Source organism: Heptranchias perlo, chromosome 13 (genome assembly GCF_035084215.1).
Source record: "Heptranchias perlo isolate sHepPer1 chromosome 13, sHepPer1.hap1, whole genome shotgun sequence".
NCBI lineage: Eukaryota > Metazoa > Chordata > Chondrichthyes > Hexanchiformes > Hexanchidae > Heptranchias > Heptranchias perlo.
Genome location: NC_090337.1, coordinates 50,166,002 through 50,187,705, shown reverse-complemented (window position 1 = coordinate 50,187,705; position 21,704 = coordinate 50,166,002). Strand labels below are relative to the sequence as shown.

General features: G+C 46.3%; 1 protein-coding gene across 1 annotated transcript; it reads left to right on the top strand.

Annotated features, from left to right (window-relative positions):
• Positions 1-18,397: 18,397 nt before the first annotated feature.
• LOC137331090 (G-protein coupled receptor 55-like) lies at positions 18,398-20,678 on the top strand. The gene is made up of 2 exons (XM_067994694.1): positions 18,398-18,658; positions 18,936-20,678. Exon 2 carries the CDS (start codon positions 18,938-18,940, stop codon positions 19,916-19,918), a length of 981 nt encoding a protein of 326 aa, XP_067850795.1. The 5' UTR covers positions 18,398-18,658; positions 18,936-18,937; the 3' UTR covers positions 19,919-20,678.
• Positions 20,679-21,704: the final 1,026 nt, after the last annotated feature.

Genomic DNA, 21,704 nt, shown 5'->3' with positions numbered 1-21,704 from the left:
TTAGCAATCTGTGCACAATAACACCAAGATCTTTTTGTCGCTCAACCTTTTTCAGTATTGTTCCCTGCAATTGATACATGTATTCTGTGTTGGCCCTACCAACATGCATAACACTCTATTTATCTAAATTAAACACCATTTGCCAATGTGTGGCCCACTCCCCTAGCACATCTAAATCTTTTTGGATTTTATTGCACTCCTCTACCGTCTTAACCCTTGCACAGATTTTGGTGTCATCTGCAAACTTACTTACCATACTCCCAACACCGCTGTCCAGGTCATTAATAAAGACAGTGAAGAGTCGCGGGTCTAGGATGGATCCCTGGGGGACACCATCAGTAACATGTCTCCAAGCTGAACCACATCCATTAACAACAACTTTTTGGCTGTGGGGTTGGAGTCAATTTCTAATCCAGCTTGTCAAATTTCTACTGATACCACAAGTTTCCTACTGATACCTAATGTGAGGTACCTTATCAAAGGCTTTCTGAGAGTGCAGGTAGACAATGTCTACCGGATTACCCTCATCCACTACCCTAGTGACTGCCTCCAAAAACTCGATCAAATTTGTCAGGCACGACCTATTTTTTCGGAAGCCGTGTTGTGTGTTTCTAATGGACAATTTCTATATGTTTAACTTGGGAGTGATTGATGCTAATACTTGGTGCAAAGAGTAGGGACTGCTGGTTTGCCTAGGATGTGAAGTGTGATTGATGGAACCAATTCGAGCTCCTGCATAGAGATTGCCCCTTGAAAGTGGTACTACTCTATTAATATCTTGCTAGTGTGTGATCACCGGCATAAAATTATGAAGGTGAATGCCATGCTCCCAGCTGCTCATGTGACACCTTCATTCTCAGACAACCAGCATTCCACCCTTCTTTGAAAACGGGAAAGGATTGAAGGGCTAGCTGCTAGGGACCTTAGCCACCCACTGTTGACATTTTAATGCTACCCCTGGGGGCTCCACCTAATGATGTGAAGCAGAGATATAATGCTTCCACTAGAGTGACCACTGACATTCTGAAACAGAGGTTGGGATGGCTGGATTGTACTGACAATCTGGAGAAAGTATCCCAGATTGTGGTGGCCTGTGGTGTGCTCCATAATGTGGTAGAAGCCATTGGGTATATCACCCAATGACTGCAACAATCTATCACTCTCTGAAAGCATTCTTCTTTTTAAAGCAAGGCCACAAAGGTCTAGGTCCACTGTTTGTGCAGCTGTTAGGTTTCCTCTTCTTCCTCATTCTGCACTTCCAGCTCCTGTGCTCAGCGATTTCACATCAGTACTCTCTTCATACTGTTATCTAGAACCTCCCAGGTGGATGTGACTGGACTATTGAATGCTAAGTCTTGGAATGATAACAGGAGCCAGATGAGCTGCCTCCTGAGGGTCCAGTAATTTCTTCTTGTGCCATCCCTATGAAGATGTAAACGGGAACAATCATAAAAGAAAATACAGAATGAAGTTAAAGTATACTCATCTGCCTATATCTTAATTTTTATCTGCCAAGAAAAGTTTTCTGAGTTGACATAGTCTGTGATAATTATTAGGATTGGAAGAGTGGGAAGGTAGGAGAATGATAAACCCTCAGCCCACCTGCATCCACATTTCCTGCCACTTCTCTCTACTTATGTTTTTGCATCTCGATAGCTCTTTCTTCAAACCTGCTGTACAAACACTTTTTGTTTAAAAGGGCCCATTTTTTTCATAACAGCTAATTGTTCTATACAACAATATTCTTCAATATACTTACTTAGAAAATGCAATAAAAATATGATGCTGTAATTAAAAAGTATTCAAAAAGTTTTTTAGTTCTATTCTAATTATTGATGGAATAACTAGTAACACTAAATGGCACACAACAAAAGTTATTTGTTGAATTAGGAACAGAGTAACCTTGCATTTCTCTGAAAGATCAGCATAAGTAACCGTAAAGATACAGGTAAGGTTGAAGCAAGCAAGCTTTTTAACTTGGACCGTGAGCATAAAACCATAAGACATAAATGCAAAATTCACAAACCTCAAGCAGCAGAGATTAGATAAACTTTCTTACCTACAGGATTGTGAACACGTGAGGGCTACTTCTCTGACTTTGTGTGCTGGCCGAACATATCAGAAATTCAGCTTCTGCTTACCATGATTCAGCTGCACACTTGGGAGCATGAAGTCAGAGAATTACCATGTAGAGCAAACTTTCAGAAGTGGTTGATTTGGGGTTAATTGACATTTTTAAAAGCGTGCTGAATTATCACCTGCTAAGAGGGGAAATTTAGGATTGTAGGGATATTAATAGCACCACTTGATCTTTTTTATGAATTGGTTAACTTGGTTATTTTCTACTTTTGTTATTCAGTGAGTAACGAATCATATTCCCCATTTTCAATTTTCTTTCCAATTGCACTCCACAAAAAAACTACATAATTTTATTCTATTTGGAAAAAAGTTCCATCCAATTAGATCCCAGCAAAGAAAATTGAGATCCAGTTGCCATGACAATTCCTCACCCACCCCACTATTTACCCATAAATCGAACATTTATCTCATTAAAAAAGTCACAAATTTGCCCTTAAACAAAGCTCCAATAACTTCCCCTTGCCTTTCTCCCTATTTAATTACACAGCATCCCATAGCCCTCTCAACCTCAGACCTCTCACCATCCAGTATACTTTGCCCACATATTCCACATGCAGGCAGCTGACTCCTCCCATTCAGAGCCCTGCCACTGCTGACCTGCCCACCTGGTTAACGGCTTGTTCTGATGCGTTTCCCCAAATAGTGTCCAATTCCCAGCAGGCATTGTGCAGATGGAACAACAACACCTGCAAAGGGTCAAGTGTCGTTCTTCATATAAAAATAACAGTGCAACCACCACCTGGAATGGTTTGGATTTTATTAGAAAATATTTTCAGTTTTTGAATGTATCCATTATCACTGGCGTAACCACTGGTTGGGATTTTCCCAAACAACTTTTTGAGTCCCTGAATGTTGTCTCTTATTTGTGTTTGATTTGAAACTGTTTAAATGTGCTTTTTAAAATAATTTTCAATTATATGGTGACTATGGGCTCGATTTTGGCGTCGTGTTTCCGGCGGGTTCCCAGCGGGGTGGCCCCGAAAATCCCGATATCCGGTCACGTGACCGGATCGCGACGAAATCCCGGCCACTTCCGGGTACCGCGCTGACGTGCGGGGCTGCGCGCGCAGGCCCCGCTGGTGGGAATCCCGCAGGCAATTAAAGCCAGCGGGGTTCCACTTGAGTGTACTTACCTTGCTTGTTGTGGTCATTTAATGAGCTGAAGCAGCTGTCAAAAGAGGAAGTGTGGGATTTTAGGTTCAAGGCAGTGAGTTTCACACACTGGGGGAAACAGTCCCTCCTCAACCAGGCGTGTTGCAGCCAGCAGCCTGTGGCAGGTGCCAAGGTGCACTCCACGGGGGAGAGCCCTCACCCACGCAGGAGGCCACCGCGTCACATAGGGCAACCCCTGCCCTCCACCACCCCCCGCCAAGCCAGAGGACAGACCGACAAGAAACCGCAGCCCCAGTCCGAGGAACCACCCACCTACCCTGCACAACCCCTCAGACCAACACCTGCCAGATGGGTGGTGCGTTGACATCGTCGGAGGACGAACAGCATGACCAGCCCCAGCAGCCTCGCAGTCCACGCCGTCCGCCTCGGAGACGTGGGGCCCCCCAACACGGTGCGGTGGCACACCCACCTGCACAGCAGGAGGGAGGGCAACTGCAGAGAGAGATGCGTCGCAGGAGGCACTACCCTCCGCACAGGGTGTACAGAGCGAGGCTCAGCTTCATGGACCTCTCCGAGGAGCAGTGCATACGTCGGCTCAGAGTCAATCGCCAGGTAGTCGCCGACATCTGCAGCCTCCTTAACGATGAGCTGCTCCCTGATGGACCAAGCAGCATCTTCTTACCTGTCGCCGTCAAAGTCACCACTGCCCTCAACTTCTTCGCATCCGGTTCCTTCCAGGGTGCCACCGGGGACATCACCGGGGTCTGTCAGTCCTCTGCACACAAGTGCATAAGGCAGGTCACCGATGGGTTGTTCCGCAGGGCCTCGCACTACATCAACTTCGCCATGGACGAGCGCAGCCAGATGGAGAGGGCGGTTGGATTCCATGCCATGGCCGGCTTCCCACGGGTGCAGGGTGTAATCGACTGCACCCACATCGCAATACGGGCACCTCCGCATGAGCCAGGGCTGTTCATCAACAGGAAGGGGTATCACTCCATGAACGCCCAGCTCATCTGTGACCACCGCCAGAGATTCCTACACGTGTGCGCCAGATACCCCGGCAGCTGCCACGATGCCTTCGTCCTCAGGGAGTCCGCCGTCCCGCCCATCCTGCAGGCACCCAACGCCGGCAACAGCTGGCTCCTCGGCGACAAGGGGTATCCTCTACACACGTGGCTCATGACACCTCTGAGGAACCCCATCACCGAGCCGGAGCGTCGGTACAATGACAGCCACACTGCTACCAGGTCTTCAATTGAGCAGACCATAGGGCTTCTCAAGATGCGCTTCAGGTGCCTTGATCGTTCTGGGGGAGCGCTGCAATACACACCATTCAGAGTGGGACGAATCATAGTTGTCTGCTGTGCCCTGCACAACATGGCCCAACAGAGAGGGGTGCCGCTGGAGGAGGCCCCATCCACACCCGCCACCCACATTGAGGACGGCGAGGGCGAGGAGGAGGAGGAGGAGGAGGAGGAGGTCGCGCCAGAGGATAGTGGACGACCCATGCGCCGAACCACGACTCACCGGGATGCTCGCCGGGCCAGGGAGGCACTCATACGTCAACGGTTCTCCTAGAGTCAGACACTGCGAGGCGCTCGCATCTCCTCACCTGCACATGCGAGCGGCCATACCAGCCCCCTCCACTGAAGAGTGTTGCCAGTACTCCTGCAGCCACAGCAGTGTGCCCAATGGGCGGCAGCAGGTGTTCGCCATCATGATGGCCTGCACGGAACGCAACTATTGCACAGGCCGCGGAAGAATGGACGAGAGGTGGCAGGAGTGGTGAGAATAGAGTATTTAATATCTCCAATGTGACATGATATAAAAAAAAAATGTACAAATTAATAGACACCCTGGTGTATTCCCTTTGTGATTATAACGCCTTTGCATTTCTTTTCCGGGTACCCCTACGTGGTGCTACCCCTGTGGCTCCAGCAGAGGTAGTGGCAGGTTGCTCGTGTTCTCGCCTTGACCGGGTAGATGCTTTTGGCAGACGGCCCCTGGGTTTCGGTGCCCGTGAGGGCACCTCCACAGACTGCTCCTCCTGCACCGGGGCAGGGGCAGACTCGGCCACCTGGAGAGGAGGCACCATTGCGGGTACTGGTTGAGAGGTGGGCGACGGGTGGGACGTGGGGGCGCCTTGAGAAGCGTCCCCGCTTCCATGTCCCCGGTCACCATCATCCCTCTCGTGGCCTCGGCCCACATCACCCCTTCCACCCTGCTGGACGGCAGTTTGGATGGCATGTGTGAGGCCTTGCAAGGCCACCCCTAGTGTATCCGTCAGCCTGTTGATGGCGGCGGAATGTTGCTCACCCTGAATCCGTACAGACGTTGTCAGGGCCTGCAAGGACTCGATCTGGAGCTGTGCGTGACGCTCGAGGGAGGCCAGCCTGTCCTCCACCGCAGACAGTCCCGCACCTACCCGTGACACTGTGTCGCCGGTACCCTCCTGTGCCTGCGCCACCAATGCCCGCATGCAGGAGTCGGACTCCTCCATCGCCTGCGCTATTGTGGACAATGCGCGCGGCACCTCTCCCAGTACCTCAGCAATTAGCTGGTGCCCCTCGACGACTCTCCTTTTCACTGGTGGCCCCCTGGGTTCAGCATCTGGGTCCGGCTGAGCAGAGCCAGGAGATGAGTGCTCCCTCCGTCGTGGACCCTCCGCGGCTGCCCCTGCCACCAGGGTCTGCTCATGCTCACTCGTGCGCGGTGACTCACCAAGTGCTACCCCAACTAGTTGGCGAGGGGGACCCACCGAGGTGCGTGTCTCTGCGCTGGTGGATGGTTGGCTCTGATGTGACGATGCACCCTCAGAGACCGCCATGTCCTCTGAGGAATCGCCCTCCTCGATCGCTTCACACACAGACGGACCTGCAAGAGAACAGAGGGCACTATGAGGCATGTGGACCAACTTGACAGTGCGCCTGATGGCAGGTGATGATACGGTCACTCGCGATCATGGGTGTTGAGTGTCAGCTTTCCCTTACCGGCCGTTTCGGCAGCGACACACTCGCCATCAGCCACCGACAGGCAATGTCGCGTGCGGGCGAGGTCGAGCTCCACCACTTGCGGCGGGCCACCTCCGGTGCGTGCCCTTTCGCGATTGTTCTTGCTCCTCTTCTCCTGTGACGGCAAAACACAGATATGTGAGTGGGTGCGTATTGCATCGTGAGACGCATCGAGCATCGGTGTGGGTGGGTTGAGCGTGGCGCAGATGGATGGGAGGATGCGTGTGCCACGTGCCCATCCCATTGCATGGGGATTGGGGTGTGTGGTAGTGTTCGGGTGGGGTCAGGGACGGTGGGTACTTGCGTGCACGGCGAGGATGGTGAATGAGTGGCTGTGAGGATTGCTGATTGAGCGCAGTGATGGCTGTGCAGGAGGGGTTGTGATCTGTTTGGCGTGATGGTGGGGACGGGCTGTGGGAGGGTGCGTTGGTGTACTCACCTTGCCAGACCTAGTCAGGTCATTGAAGCGCTTGCGGCCCCTGCTGCTCACCTCCGCCGCCACCTCTGCCCATGCCTTCCTGGTGGCGGTGGCAGGGAACTTGCGTCCATCCTCCGGGAAGAGCGTGTCCCTCCTCCTCCTCACGCCCTCCAGCATCAGCTGCAGCGCTAGGTCGGAAAAACGGGGCGCAGCCTTTCCCCTTGGCTGAGCCATCGTCAGAAACCTAATGATTGCAGCAGGAGGGGCTTTGGGAGACTGCCCCTTTAAGTGGAGCTCCTACATCGCGTCGACGGTACTGCGCATGCGCAGCCGGCCGGCACGCAGCTGGGGAGCGGAGAACCCGGAAGCAGGGCTTAATCGGTCCAATTATCCCGCGATCGCGTGGGGGACGCACGCGATTAGCCGTCCGCGTTTTCCACGCTCCCGGAGGACCACCCGCTGGGAACCCGCAGGCCTGCTAAATTCGAGCCCTATATGACCGCCTGGTACAAATTATAGGCTAAACTTTCTGACCAGCAAGATGTTCCTGGCTGTGCTTTGTGTCAGCATATAGATTAATGCAAATGATTCATTAAGTATGTATCCTGCATGGAAATAAGGGCCTATACATCTTCAGGCAAAAATCCTGCCTGGCATTAATTCTCCCTACTGACAATGGACAATAAAGGGACAGAGGCTTTTTTTGGCAAGTCAATTTAATATTAATGATAATGGTTTGCTTTTAAAGTGACCCAATGTCAGTAATCAAGATGGAAGTGGTACAAGATGAAAGAAAGCATGATGATTAGTTAATGCCAAAGCTGGATTTCCCCCACCCACCAATATACCACCAATGTATCTACAAGCCCCGCCACACCTAACTGGCAATAACCAAGGGCAAGTACGTCCACAGGCTCTGGGTCAGCATAGCAGCAGTTCCAGATATGTACCATCAGCTGTACGGAAATCTGCAGATTATCTCCACCACAGGGACAGCAATGGCAGTGGCAGTTAAGGTCACTACTGCCCTCAACTGTTACTCTTCTACCCCCTTCTAGGCTAGCAGGTTCATCTGCAATCTCAGCTAATTTGCTGCCCAAAAATGCTTTCCAAGCAACGGTCATCATACTTTCATTCTAATGCTATCATTTGTGCCTGGCTTCTTTGAAGGCAAAGGCAGACTGGAAGGATTGCTCTGGCAGGACATGGCAGTCAGAGTCAACACTATGTACAATAACTGCAGAACCTGGGAACAACTATGATAGAAGATGGCAGACCTTAAGGAGACTACCCAACAGTGCCATTTACTAGGTAGGTAACCACAACTGCATGGCACAACATTTACTCTGTCAGCCTTGTGTATATTTAGTACTGGTCCATGGCCTTATTTTGTCAGCCAGTTATTTTTTCCATCCAGATATTTTTTGCACTCTGCATTCAGCCACTGATCTTTGAGTGTCTGCTTGCCTCTAAGTAGCTACTGCAGCCCTTTAAGTCCTGTACCTGCATTGGTGATCTCTCTCCTCCAGCCTAATGTCCCCTTCAAAGTGGGCTTCCAATGGAAGTTGGATTCCACTCTGGGAGATCGCATTGAATGATAATTACACAATCCTGGAGATTTTGGTGGGAAGTCATGTGGAGTGAGGGCCAACGCATAGCTGGATGTGCATTGTGCTAATTGCCAACCAAGGAAAATTTGCACCTACATATACTTCTCCTGGACATGACAACCACTGTACTAGCTCAACTCTGGTGGGCAACCCAAGTGTTCCACGCTTTTCATGTGGTAAGTAAACACAGATCCCAATGTCATCTATTCCAGCCCAACTCCACGACTTGAGCGTATAATCTAGGCTGGCAATTCAGTGCAGTACTGAAGGAGTGCTTCATTGTCTAAGGTGCCATCTTTCAGATGTTAAACTGAGGCCCCCTCTGCCCATTCAAGTTGGCATGAAAGATCGCATGCCACTTTTTCAAAGAAGAGCAGTTTTCCCAGTGCCCTGGCAAACATTAATTCCTCAACCAATACCACCAAAACAGATTAACCGGACATTCATCTCATTTCTGTTTATGGGACCTTAAAGTGTGTGCAAATTGGTTGCCATGTTTGCCTACAAAACAGTAACTACTTTTCAAAAGTAATTTATTAACTGTGATGTGCTTTGGGATGTACCAAGGATGTGAAAGGTTCTTAATCTCAATGCCACTTTCAGCATGAAAAAATATTGATAGGGAAATGAGAATTTGCCATACTTTCCCCTACCTGCTTGAAAACATGGGCACCAACATGGCAGACCAGGAGAAGAGGAGCTGGCAGGTGAAGAAGGATTTGTTTCCTGGAAGCCTAATAACATAGGACCATTAGCTTACACTGGAGCACAGTAACCCACACCCATATCAGCTGGCCCTTCATGGTCGAGTATCACAAGGCGGTATCTAAATACATGTAGATTGCTATGAAAGAAGGGGAAACTTGGGTGCTAGGTATATTTGATGAACGGGGTGGGCTGTTGATTGCAAGCATTATTATGAATTGTTTAGAGCAGATTTCTGTTGCTGCTGATTGCATGATGACAGTTAATGAAACAGACTTCTCAGTAGTGAAGGAGCTGGGGTGTATTGAAATCACCCCAATCCTAGTAAGTACGTGGCGCCTTCTGAGAAGACATGGGTGGATCCTGTAGGAAGTGCAACAGTTGGCTAAGCAGTTAATAAGCTGAGCTAAACTGAAGCAGCTCAATTCCTTTGGGAATCATCATTAACAACAGGGACAACACATGCGGTCCGTGTAGCTGGTGGAGCTGACAGATGAAGTGCAACACATTACATCGTCACTCACATTATTCAGTTGTGGGTGTGGAGAGAGAGAATTTGTTGGCAGTAGATCAGGAAGGGGAGAATGGGAGGAGGAGAGACATCTTGTTAATCAGAAAGGGGAAAAGCGGAGGGGAACCTCGTTGCAGGGATGGGAAATCTCTAGGTCTTTTGAGACTGAGAGGGACTGTTAATACTGGGGGTTAGACAGCCAATGCTATAAAACTGTATATTGTCTGACTCACCGTGAGCAACCACAGAAGAGCTGCTGGTGTCAAAGATAAACAACTGATATGCACTGAATATTAATATATTAACTGCAACCTTTGTAAATTCAACGCTACACTGATTCACACATCAACTAACTAAGTGAACAGAAACCATAAGCTTGTGCAGGTAACCTATGTGCAGGTATCCTACAATATCATGCACAAGAAGGTTCAATGGCTGTTTCTTCTTAAAGCCAATCCTAAAGACTGACTTTATTGGGATTTCAATTAGAGAAATGGCTTGAGCAGTTTATGCATTCTTCGTAAAGATTAGATCGCGAATATAAATTTGTTCAATGATTTTTGCAACTCGTTGTTTTTACTCGAGGTCTGATGACTTACTAGCTTAATACAATGATCGTCTCAGGTATTATGTTACATAACCGATGCCACAAGATAAACAGATCACCTCGGGTAGAACTAAATATTTTTCACTTGCTTTGTGTTCGTGGGAAAATATAACTCATTTCCTAACTGGGGAATCAACAAACTATTTCGGGCGCATCTAAGGGCTGATTTTTCAGTGAGTGCTGACACTCGTGTTCACACGCGTATGACACGACCGCCGATGGCTTTAGTTTCCATTCTCCGATGCGATGCAGATACCGCGGAAATTGTTTGTTCGCCGTAGTTGTGACAACACTGAAAAGTTTCCGATGATAATGTCAAAAGATTATTTGTAAAAAAAAATGCTAATGCGGTAACTGCAAGGTTTTCAGCATTAACGCCATTATCTTCCTTTTAGGGGGAATTTGTTTGCTGCGGAGGTGGAGGGGACAACAACTGAAACTTTAATTTTCCATCAGCAAAGTAACCAAATTGAAAAGAGGCACAGCACAACAAAGAACGTAGGGTGGAAATTAGTGTGTGTCTTGGTACTTAGGGTTACAACATCAACTTGGATTTTCTTTCTGCCTCCAAACATCCCATGCCACTTTACAGTTTGTGGTGTCGATGGTAGTCATGATGTGGAGATGCCGGTGATGGACTGGGGTTGACAATTGTAAACAATTTTACAACACCAAGTTATAGTCCAGCAATTTTATTTTAAATTCACAAGCTTTCGGAGGCTTCCTCCTTCCTCAGGTAAATGTTCAGGAGCTCCTCGAAGCCTACGCTCCTCGAAGCCTAAATGCGTAGGCTTCGAGGAGCTCCTGAACATTTACCTGAGGAAGGAGGAAGCCTCCGAAAGCTTGTGAATTTAAAATAAAATTGCTGGACTATAACTTGGTGTTGTAAAATTGTTTACAACTTTACAGTTGGATATTGGACATGAGCCCAATAGGAGAGGAAAAGTTAGCGGGGTGATTGAAAGGGCCATCAAAAAAGTAGGCTTAAGGGGGTTCTTGAAGGGGGAGAGATGTAGCAGCAGGAAACGAATTTAGGGAGGGAGTTCCAGGATAAGGGGAAGACTCTGCCACTCAGTGGATAGAGGGGGAAGGTGTATTTGACTAGAGTTAGAAAAGAGAGAGTGAAGGCTGTTGTGAAGGGACTTGGGGCTGGAAGATATAGGAAGGGGTAAGGCCATAGATGGATTGAAGATGAGAATGCGGATTTTAAAATTGAGGTACTGAGGGAAAGGAAGCCAATGAAGGTCGGCGAGGTCGGGGTAAGAGGTAAGTGGGATTTTGTGCAGGGTAGGAATAGTGTGGCGGAGTTCTGTATAAATTGGAATTTATTTAGGTTGGAGCTTGAGAGGCCAATGGGGTGATTAATGGACAATAATTTGCAGAATGTGGCATGATGCACAATTAATTCCTGCTTACAGGACCAAGTGGTTGCTGAGTGTTATAGTGTGGGCGCTACACAATTAAAGTAATTCAAGAAGTGATTATTGCTTATTGAGGCATTAGTTCCCTCTTTTCCAGAGTTTCCATAATTCTTATTTCAAAGTAGTACCTGAAAACTGCTTAGTTTCGGTGCCAAAAAGTCAATTGTGGTGAAAGTTGTTGACTGCTTTAACTTGCAAAATATTGAGGATAGGAATTGGGTTTAGTGCACCTCCTGACCTGCACTTGGTGGAGGAGGATGAAGAAGAACAGAAAAAGACAGGCCACGCTGTCGGGTGATGCAAGAGGCGCACAGTGCTTTCCCGCTACTATGTAACATGTAGCAGGTATAACAGTAAGCAGAGCTACCTAGGAATGTCAGAGGAGCAGTATCTCAGGAAACTCATGATGTGGAGATGCCGGTGATGGACTGGGGTGGACAAATGTAAGGACACATGTAAGGACTCTGGGACAGCAGACAGAGGGATCCGCGGTACAGCAACCGAAGAAGAAAGAGTCAAATTGGACTCCTCTGGAGAGTCGCTGCCCTAAACTCAACATGTATGCTCAAGCTGTCAGGAGATACGTCCACGCCAGATTCATCAGCCGCACTCACAAGACAGTCCAGAATGTCAACCAAGCACAACGCAATGCCATCGACGCTCTCAAGACCAACTGCAACATCGTCATCAAACCAGCGGACAAAGGAGGAGCCATCATCATACAGAACAGAATGGACTATTGCAAAGAAGCATACCGACAACTGGACAACCAGGAAAACTACAGACGGTTACCCGCAGATCCGACCAAAGAACACACCCACCAGCTCAACAAACTGATCAAGACCTTCGATCCAGACCTTCAAAGCATCCTACGTGCTCTCATCCCACGTACTCCCCACGTGGGAGACTTCTACTGCCTCGCAAAGATACACAAAGCCAACACACCCGGACGTCCTATCGTATCAGGCAATGGAACCCTGTTTGAGAACCTCTTTGGATACATCGAGGGCATCCTGAGACCCATGGTACAGGGAACCCCCAGCTTCTGTCGCGACACTACAGACTTCCTACAAAAACTCAGCACCCACGGACCAGTTGCACCAGGAACACTTCTCACCACGATGGACGTCTCGGCACTCTACACCAGTATCCCCCACGATGACGGCATCGCTGCGACAGCCTCAGTACTCAACACCAACAACAGCCAAACTCCAGACGCCATCCTACAACTCATCTGCTTCCTCCTGGATCACAATGTCTTCACCTTCGATAACCAGTTCTTTACCCAAACACACGGAACAGCCATGGGGACCAAATTCGCACCCCAATACGCCAACATTTTCAAGTTCGAGCACGACTTCTTCACTGCACAGGACCTCCAACCAACACTATACACCAGATACATCGATGACATTTTCTTCCTATGGACCCACGGCGAAGAATCACTGAAGCGACTACACGATAACATCAACAAGTTCCATCCCACCATCAAACTCACCATGGACTACTCCTCAGAATCGGTTTCATTCTTGGACACACGAATCTCCATCAAAGACAGGCACCTCAGCACCTCACTCTACCGCAAGCCCATGGACAACCTCACGATGCTCCACTTTTCCAGCTTCCACCCTAACCACGTCAAAGAGGCCATCCCCTATGGACAGGTCCTGCGAATACACAGGATCTGCTCAGACGAGAAGGAACGCGATGGACACCTACAGACGCTGAAAGACGCCCTAGTAAGAACGGGATATGATGCTTGACTCGTCGATCGACAGTTCCAACGGGCCACAGCAAAAAATCGCATAGACCTCCTCAGAAGACAAACACGGGACACAACCAACAGAGTACCCTTCGTCGTCCAGTACTTCCTCGGAGCAGAGAAACTACGCCATGTTCTTCGCAGCCTTCAACATGTCATCGATGACAACGAACACCTCGCTAAGGCCATCCCCACGCCTCCACTATTTGCCTTCAAACAGCCACCTAACCTCAAACAGACCATCGTTTGCAGCAAATTACCCAACTTTCAGGAGAACAGCGTCCACGACACCACACAACCCTGCCACGGCAAATTCTGCAAGACATGCCAGATCATCGACACAGATACCACCATCACACGAGGGGACACCACCCACCAGGTACATGGTTCATACTCCTGTGACTCAGCCAACGTTGTCTACCTCATACGTTGCAGGAAAGGATGCCCCGAAGCATGGTACATCGGCGAGACCATGCAGACACTGCGACAACGCATGAATGGACACCGCACAACAATCGCCAGACAGGAGGGTTCCCTCCCAGTCGGGGAACACTTCAGCAGTCAAGAATATTCAGCCTCCGATCTTCGGGTAAGCGTTCTCCAAGGCGGCCTTCGAGACACACAACAACGCAAAATCGTCGAGCAGAAATTGATAGCCAAGTTCCGCACCCATGAGGACGGCCTCAACCGGGATCTTGGGTTCATGTCACGCTACATGTAACCCCACCAGCGAAAAAAAGTTATCTGTTTTTAATACAACTGGACATTCTCTCTCTCTCTCTCTCTGCCTTTCGGGTCTCTTTCTCTCTCTGTCTTTGTAATCTGACCCATTGTGTATTCAGTATACTGGGATGTAATGTTTTCCGTGGCTAACCTATCTGAACACCAACGACACCTTTGATTGCTGTGATTGTCTCCCAGCCGAGATGTGATAGGGGGCAGTTGGAAAGATTATCTGTAATCACCAGGCATTGTTCTCTGACTATATATGCTATGCGTTTTTAGAACCCTTCACTTACCTGACGAAGGAGGTAAGCTCCGAAAGCTTGTGATTTAAAATAAAACTGTTGGACTATAACCTGGTGTTGTGCAATTCCTTACATCAGGAAACTCAGGCTAAGCTGTGTGTCAGTGGCAGAGACTTTAGTCCTTCCATTCATGCACAGGAAAAGAGGGCAAAGTGTCAATATGTAGAGTCATGGAAACAGACTGCATACTCAATTACGTTGCAATATTCCATTGAAATACATTTGTGCTACATAAGCATAATAATGATTCGAGCAATCAGTTTTGTGGTAGCCTCCAACGTCAGCATCCTCCAGTCCCTACATCGAATCATAGAATGTGCAGCACAGAAGGAGGCCATTCGGCCCATTGAGCCCATGCCAGCTCTTTAGTAGGAGCAATCCAGTTAGTCCTATTTCCCTGCTCTTTCCCCATAGCCCTGCAATTTTTTTCCCTTCAAGTATTTATCCAATTCCTTGTTGAAACCACAATTGAATCGGCTTCCACCACCCTTTCAGGCAACGCATTCCAGATCATAACTACTCGCTGCATAAAAAAGTTTATCCTCATGTCGCCTTTGGTTCTTTTGCCAATCACCTTAAATCTGTGTCCTCTGGTTCTCGACCCTTCCGCCAATGGGAACAATTTCTCTTTATTTACTTTATCTAAACCCATCATGATTTTGAACACGTCTATCAAATCTCCACTGCACTAAGAAGAACAACCCAATTGAAACTAGCTCAATTGCTAAATTTAAATCTGAGATAGATAGCTTTTTGTCAATCAAAGGTATTAAGGGATATGGGCCAAAGGCAGGTATATGGAGTTAGATCACAGATCAGCCATGATCTTATCAAATGGCGGAGCAGGCACGAGGGGCTGAATGGCCTACTCCTGTTCCTACGTTCCTATGTTCCTATGTAACCCCAGCTTCTCCAGTCTATTGATGTAACTGAAGTCCCTCATCCCTGGAACCATTCTAGTAAATCTTCTCTGCACCCTCTCTAAGGCTTTCACATCCTTCCTAAAGCGCGGTGCCCAGAATTGGACTCAATACACCAGCTGCGGCCGAACCGGTGTTTTATAAAGGTTCAACATAACTTCCTTGCTTTTGTATTCTATGCCTCTATTTATGAAGCCCAGGATCCCATATACTTTTTAAACTGCTTTCTTAACCTGTCCTGCCACCTTCAAAGATTTGTGCACATATACCCCGAGGTCTTTCTGTTTCCGCACCCCGTTTCTATTTCTGCACCATTAAGTTTACATTGCCTCTTCTCATTCTTCCTACCAAAATGTATCACTTCACACTTCTCTGCGTTAAATTTCATCTGCCATGAGTCCACTCATTCCACCAGCCTGTCTATATCCTCTTGAAGTCTATTACTATCCTCCTCACTGTTTAATACACTTCCAAGTTTCGTGTTATCTGCAAATTTTGAAGTTGTGCCCTGTACACCCAAGTCCAAGTCGTTAATATATATAAAAAAAGCACTGGTCCCAGCATGACCCCTGGGGAACACCATTCTATACCTTCCTCCAATCTGAAAAACAATCTCTCACCACTACACTCTGTTTCCAGTCACTTAGCCACTTTCGTATCCATGCTGCCACTAACCCTTTTATTCCATGGGCTTCAATTTTGCTGACAAGCCTATTATGTGGCACTTTATCAAATGCCTTTTGGAAGTCCATATACACAACATCAACTGCATTGTCCTCATCAACCCTCTATGTTAACCCATCAAAAAACTCAATCAAGTTAGTTAAATACGAGTTGCCTTTAACAAATCCATGCTCACTTTCCTTTATTAATCCACACTTGTCCAAGTGACTATTAATTTTGTCCCGGATTATCGTTTATAAAACCTTCCCCATAAACTGACTGGCCTGTAGTTGCCGGGTTTATCCTACACCCTTTCTTGAACAAGAGTGTAACATTTGCAATTCTCCAGCCCTCTGGCAACACTCCCAAATCTAAGGAGGATTAGAAGATTATGGCCAGCACCTGTGGAATTTCCACCCTTACTTCCCTCAGCAACCTAGAATGCATCCCGTTGGACTGGGTGACTTATTTACTTTAAGTACAACATTTACTTTCTAGTATCTCCTCTTTGTCAATTTTTAGCCCATCCAGTATCTCAATTACCTCCTCTTTTACTGTGACTTCGGCAGCATCTTCTTCCTTGGTAAAGATGCAAAGTACTCATTTAGTACCTCAGCCATGCCCTCTGCCTCCACCGTGTAGATCTCCTTTTTGGTCTCTAATCAGCCCCACCCCTCCTCTTACTACCCGTTTACTATTTATATGCCTGTAAAAGACTTTTGCATTCCCTTTTATGTTAGCCACCAGTCTATTCTCATATTCTCTCTTTGTCCCTGTTATTTCCTTTTTCATTTCTCCTCTGTGCTTTCTATATTCAGCCTGGTTCTCACATGTATTATCAACCTGACATCTGTCATACGCCCACTTTTTCTGCTTCGTCTTATTCTCTATTTCTTTCATCATCCAGGGAGTTCTGGCTTTGATTGGCCTACCTTTGCCCCTCGTGGGAATGGACCTAGACTGTACCCGAACCATCTCCTCTTTAAAGGCCGCCCATTGTTCGATTACAGTTTTGCCTGTCAATCTTTGATTCCAATTTACCAGTGCCAGATCCGTTCTCAACCCACTGGAATTAGCCCTCCTCCAATTAAGTATTTTTACTCTAGATTGCTCCTTGCCCTTTTCCATAACTAGTCTAAACCTTATGATACTATGATCACTGTTCCCTAATTGTTCCCCCACTGACACTTGCTCCATTTGACTCACTTCATTCCCCAGAACAAGATCCTGCAATGCCTCCATCCTCATTGGGCCAGAAACATGCTGATCAAGAAAGTTCTCCTGAACACACTTCAGAAATTCCTCCCCCTCTTTGCCATTTACACTATTACTATCCCAGTCTATATTAGGATCGTTGAAGTCCCCCATTATCACTATTCTATAATCCTTGCACCTCTCTGTAATTTCCCTGCAAATTTGCTCCTCTATATCCATGGTTAATACCGTAATCCTGTACTGCATGCAGTAGCAGCAAGATCTACAAGGTCATTCAGGGATAAATTGAAGTCATACTGGTATGTGACAGTTGGAGTATATAGCCCATAATGCTTGGCAAAAATTTTGTTTGATGCCATTTTCTTACTTACATCATTTCATGTTCTGGAGTTCTGGACTCTGAATTCACCAATTCAGCTACTTCTTCCTGTTTCAGGTAAACCTACTGCTCTGGGGGAGGAGCATGTCCTCCCTTCCATATTTAATTTCCCTCCATTTGCACAAATGATGCATCAGTGCCTTTAAAACTTGGTCATCATACCTCTTCCAATTTAATATCAAATTCCATATTTAAGTAGCTTGTTTTGGGTGGGGCAGTACCCGCCTGTTTTGGGTGGGGCACTGCCCACCTGTTTCCCGGCCTGCTTCAAAACCGCGCAGGCTGGATATCAGCAGAAACAGGGTGGCAAGCTGCGTCACAATCTTGAGCCCACCATTGTCCCATTCCTGCTCAAAAATGGAGACAAATACCAGCCTCCTTAGGGGTAATTTTAACTTTGGGTGATATTGTCAAAGGCTGGTATTGGATCAGCTGGCCGTTATACATCTCTCCAAATTTTCATTTCCATTGAGTTTTAAACATGTTCAAAATAAAACCCATTATTTTAAATTAATTTTCTCCATATTTTCCCAGGTTTTTTGGGGTCCAATATTTTCACACCGATTTTGTGCTTTTCTTTTACCACTAAAAAAATCTTACAATTTTTAAAAAAATCTTAAATTAACATTAAAAATAGCATTTAATCCATAAATATTTTGAAATACAATTATTATTTGATTTTGAAATAATGATTAATTATTTATCATATCTTTAGCAAAGAGGAAAACGTCAATAGAACAACTTACATGCAAGACACACCTCCAAGGCTACAGTTTGGAATGAGATGGAACCCGTTTTCCACATCCTTCCTGTAGGTGCCCCGCTTCTGATGGGTCCACCTTATGAGACTTTTGGCTGGTTCATTGGAAAGTCTTTTACTGCTCACGCATATCTTCAGTACATGTTAGAATCATACAGCACAGAAGGAGACCATTCGGCCAATCGTGCTTGAGTCGGCTCTTTGAAAGAGCTATGCAATCTGTCCCATTCCCACGTTAAGAAAAAATACTTGGCAAAACTGGAGATATTACGAGCGGCGCCATCGAGATTATATGAAACAACTCGTCCAACTCGGGTGTTTTTTTTTCTGAGAGGAAGTGTACATTTATTGTGTCATTTTTAGAAACATTTAGCAGACAGGTCGGACTAAAAGGTAGGTTGTGAGTCGTTCAACAGCAGTTGCTCATTGATAATGTATGGAAGGTGCGGACAGAGTGTAACATGCAGAGTGAAGAAATAACTTGCATACTTTCACGACCTCAGGACGTCTCAAAGAGCTTGACAGCCTGCAGTGTGGTCACTCTTATAATGTAGGGGAAACAATTCTTGATAGCGGTTAGAAAGTCATAGGGGAGAGGGGTCAAAATCGTTCAGTGATTTGAAAACCTATCTTGTCTTTGTCATCACTGTTTTATTTCGCTTTCTTTCAGCGATGAATTGTGAAGTCAACGACACAGAGAAGAAAATTGATTTGTCATATCGAGTGGTTCTGTTTATATTTAGTTTACCAACGTTTTTTATTGGGTCAATATTGAACGGAGTTGCATTGTACTCAATCTGCAGTAAAATAAAGGTGGAGCGGAAAAAACCGATCATCTACATGGCCAACCTCATCATTTCAGATGTCTTTCTACTCTTCTCCTTGCCTTTCAAAATCTACGCCTACCATGTCGGATCCAAATGGTCCGATAATCTGAACATGAAGTTCTGCCACTTTATGGAGTCCCTGTGCTTCGTGAACACTTACGTCAGTATCCTGTTAATAACACTGATCTGTGTAGATCGGTACCTGGCCATAAAACATCCTTTCGTGTCCAGAGCCATCTCGTCTCCGAAGAAAACCGCGCTCACCTGCGCTGTCGTCTGGATTGTCGTGTGGGCAGGAAGTATCCACATTCAATTCACCAGTAATTCAGCTTTTTGTTTTCACCATCTCTCCCCAGCCGTGTTGAAAATGGAATTCATTGCTCCCCTGGAAATACTATTTTTGATATGTGTGTTAATAATGGTGTTCTGCTCAGTGCAGATCGTCCATAGCCTGAAAGTTAGAGCCAACGAGACACAGAACAAATGGATGGATAAATCCGCCAAGATCATCCTTTCAAATTTGCTCACTTTCCTGGTCTGCTTCACGCCCCATCACACCGGGCTACTGTTGTATTCCTTAGCTACCAATGGTTTCCTCTCAGAAAGTTATTGCGAACCCTTGCGCAGCGCTTTGCATGTTTATCTGTGCTTGGCCAATGTAAACTGTTGCCTGGATGCAATCTACTATTACTACGGCATCAAAGAATTGTGTCAGTCAAACTCGAGGAGCAGGCAAATCCCAGACTTGAATGCCCGAATGCTGGGTGCCTCCGAGACAATAATGGATTCGTCCGTGGACCATCCGCTCAACTCTCAGTCACATTAACCTTTACCCCAATACTGCTGCCCAATTTTCTGCAGCAATGAACTAGATTTACTGCAAGTTTTTTTTTAAAGGTGATATATTGCCGCTGTACTATACATAGCTTTATGTGCGATCCTAATACTCCTACAGGTTATTTATATCACGGCTCTAACTTCCTGAAACAATTGGTAAATAATTATATTGGAAAAATAAAAATGACATATAAATGACTTTCATGGGTCGGAAAGATGGTGCACACAAAATGAACACAGAAATGTGGTGAGTTAAGTACTGAATGATTGTTTCTGTCCCACGGTAACGCGCAGATGTACAAGGGGCTCAGCTGAAGACTTGGTCATTTTTATAGACTTAATGCTTGTAGGGAACCAAATCTTCTTGTGTGAATTCATTAAATCATCTTTTTAAAATATACTTATTGCTCTGAAAAAAAACCTCTAGTAGGTACTTCAATATCTAATCCATTTGCATAGATGACAAACCACAAAAGCACTTGACCCATTTAAAATATTCAGTACATGTGGTCTGTTGTGGGAAAATCACCACTCGGAGTCAGACTTAAAGATTCAACATGCAGTTTATTGGACAAAGTACTTTGGGAGAAGAACTGGACGCTCCGCAGTGTACACAGCCACCTTCTCAACTTCAAAATAGTTGTCGCACTTTTTTATACCTTTCAAATACAGACTTTCAGCAGCTATTATATTATTAGTCTTGATTAGTTACACATTAGCCAATTAGGCCCCCACAGCAACAATTGACCTCCAATCATATTAAAACAACTGTTATCACCTTAAGACAGTATGGTCTTTGTCTATTCAGTCTGGTTCTGTAGTTTTTATCAGCTCGTTGTGAAATGTCTTTTGTAATTCCAGACTGTAAGTCAGTTTTCTGAACACACAAACTCAGCATTTTTAAATGTCTTTTCCCACAGTCGCAGAATCCATTTTGTTTAGTAGAGTCCATTTTGTTAGTAGTCATATGTTATGTTTAAGCTTTTAATTATGGTTAGTCTGGTCTGCGCAATGCGCATTTCAGTGTGGTCTTGGGGCATTGACCACAGCCATGCACACAATAGTCACTTCATCTTTGCCTTTAACCCAACAGCTTAAATTTTACTTTAACAGTCCCCCCTTTTGGTCATGATTATGGCTTAATAATCATTTAGACCAATACCGATAGAGTTCATGCAACATTGGTCCGGCATTTAATACACAGCCTTTTCGGGTATTTATCTTCCGTGATGTTCTGTGCGTATGCCTAACCCGTAACTCTCAGGTTACATGTTACAGATTTTGGGTGCAAAGTGCCCTATCTTTATGCTATTCGGCTGTTGGGGCGGCACATACGCATTTCTGTTGTAAATTATCCCACCCTGTGCTTCTGGGCTGTGTCCAACACTATGTGGACATAGAGTGACAGCATGTCTAGTAACACATCCCTTTAATTTTGTTCCAGCCAAATTCCCTTTAATTTTTTTTTCAGCATATGGTAACATATTGTGATGGGATATGTGCATTCCGTCCTTCACTACCCCAATATTCTGTACTTGTTACACCTCTCTGGGTTTCAGGTGCCATCACCACTATTACTAGTACCAACCCTAGGAGCCCTCCTCCGTCAGGTTTACACTTCACTTGAGTGGGGTACACCCGCACCATTGCCCTGAATTGGCAAGGGGTGATGTTCTTGTTTGGTAACAGCCGCTTGGAGGTACCACCTCCATCATGCCCACAGGTCAGGTTCACCCTCAGTTTGTTGATTCGTTATTCATAAGGGTACTTCCCCT

What these genes read in the sequence shown, in the direction of transcription:
- LOC137331090 (XM_067994694.1), top strand. Translation starts at nt 18,938, where the DNA reads ATGAATTGTGAAGTCAACGACACAGAGAAGAAAATTGATTTGTCATAT.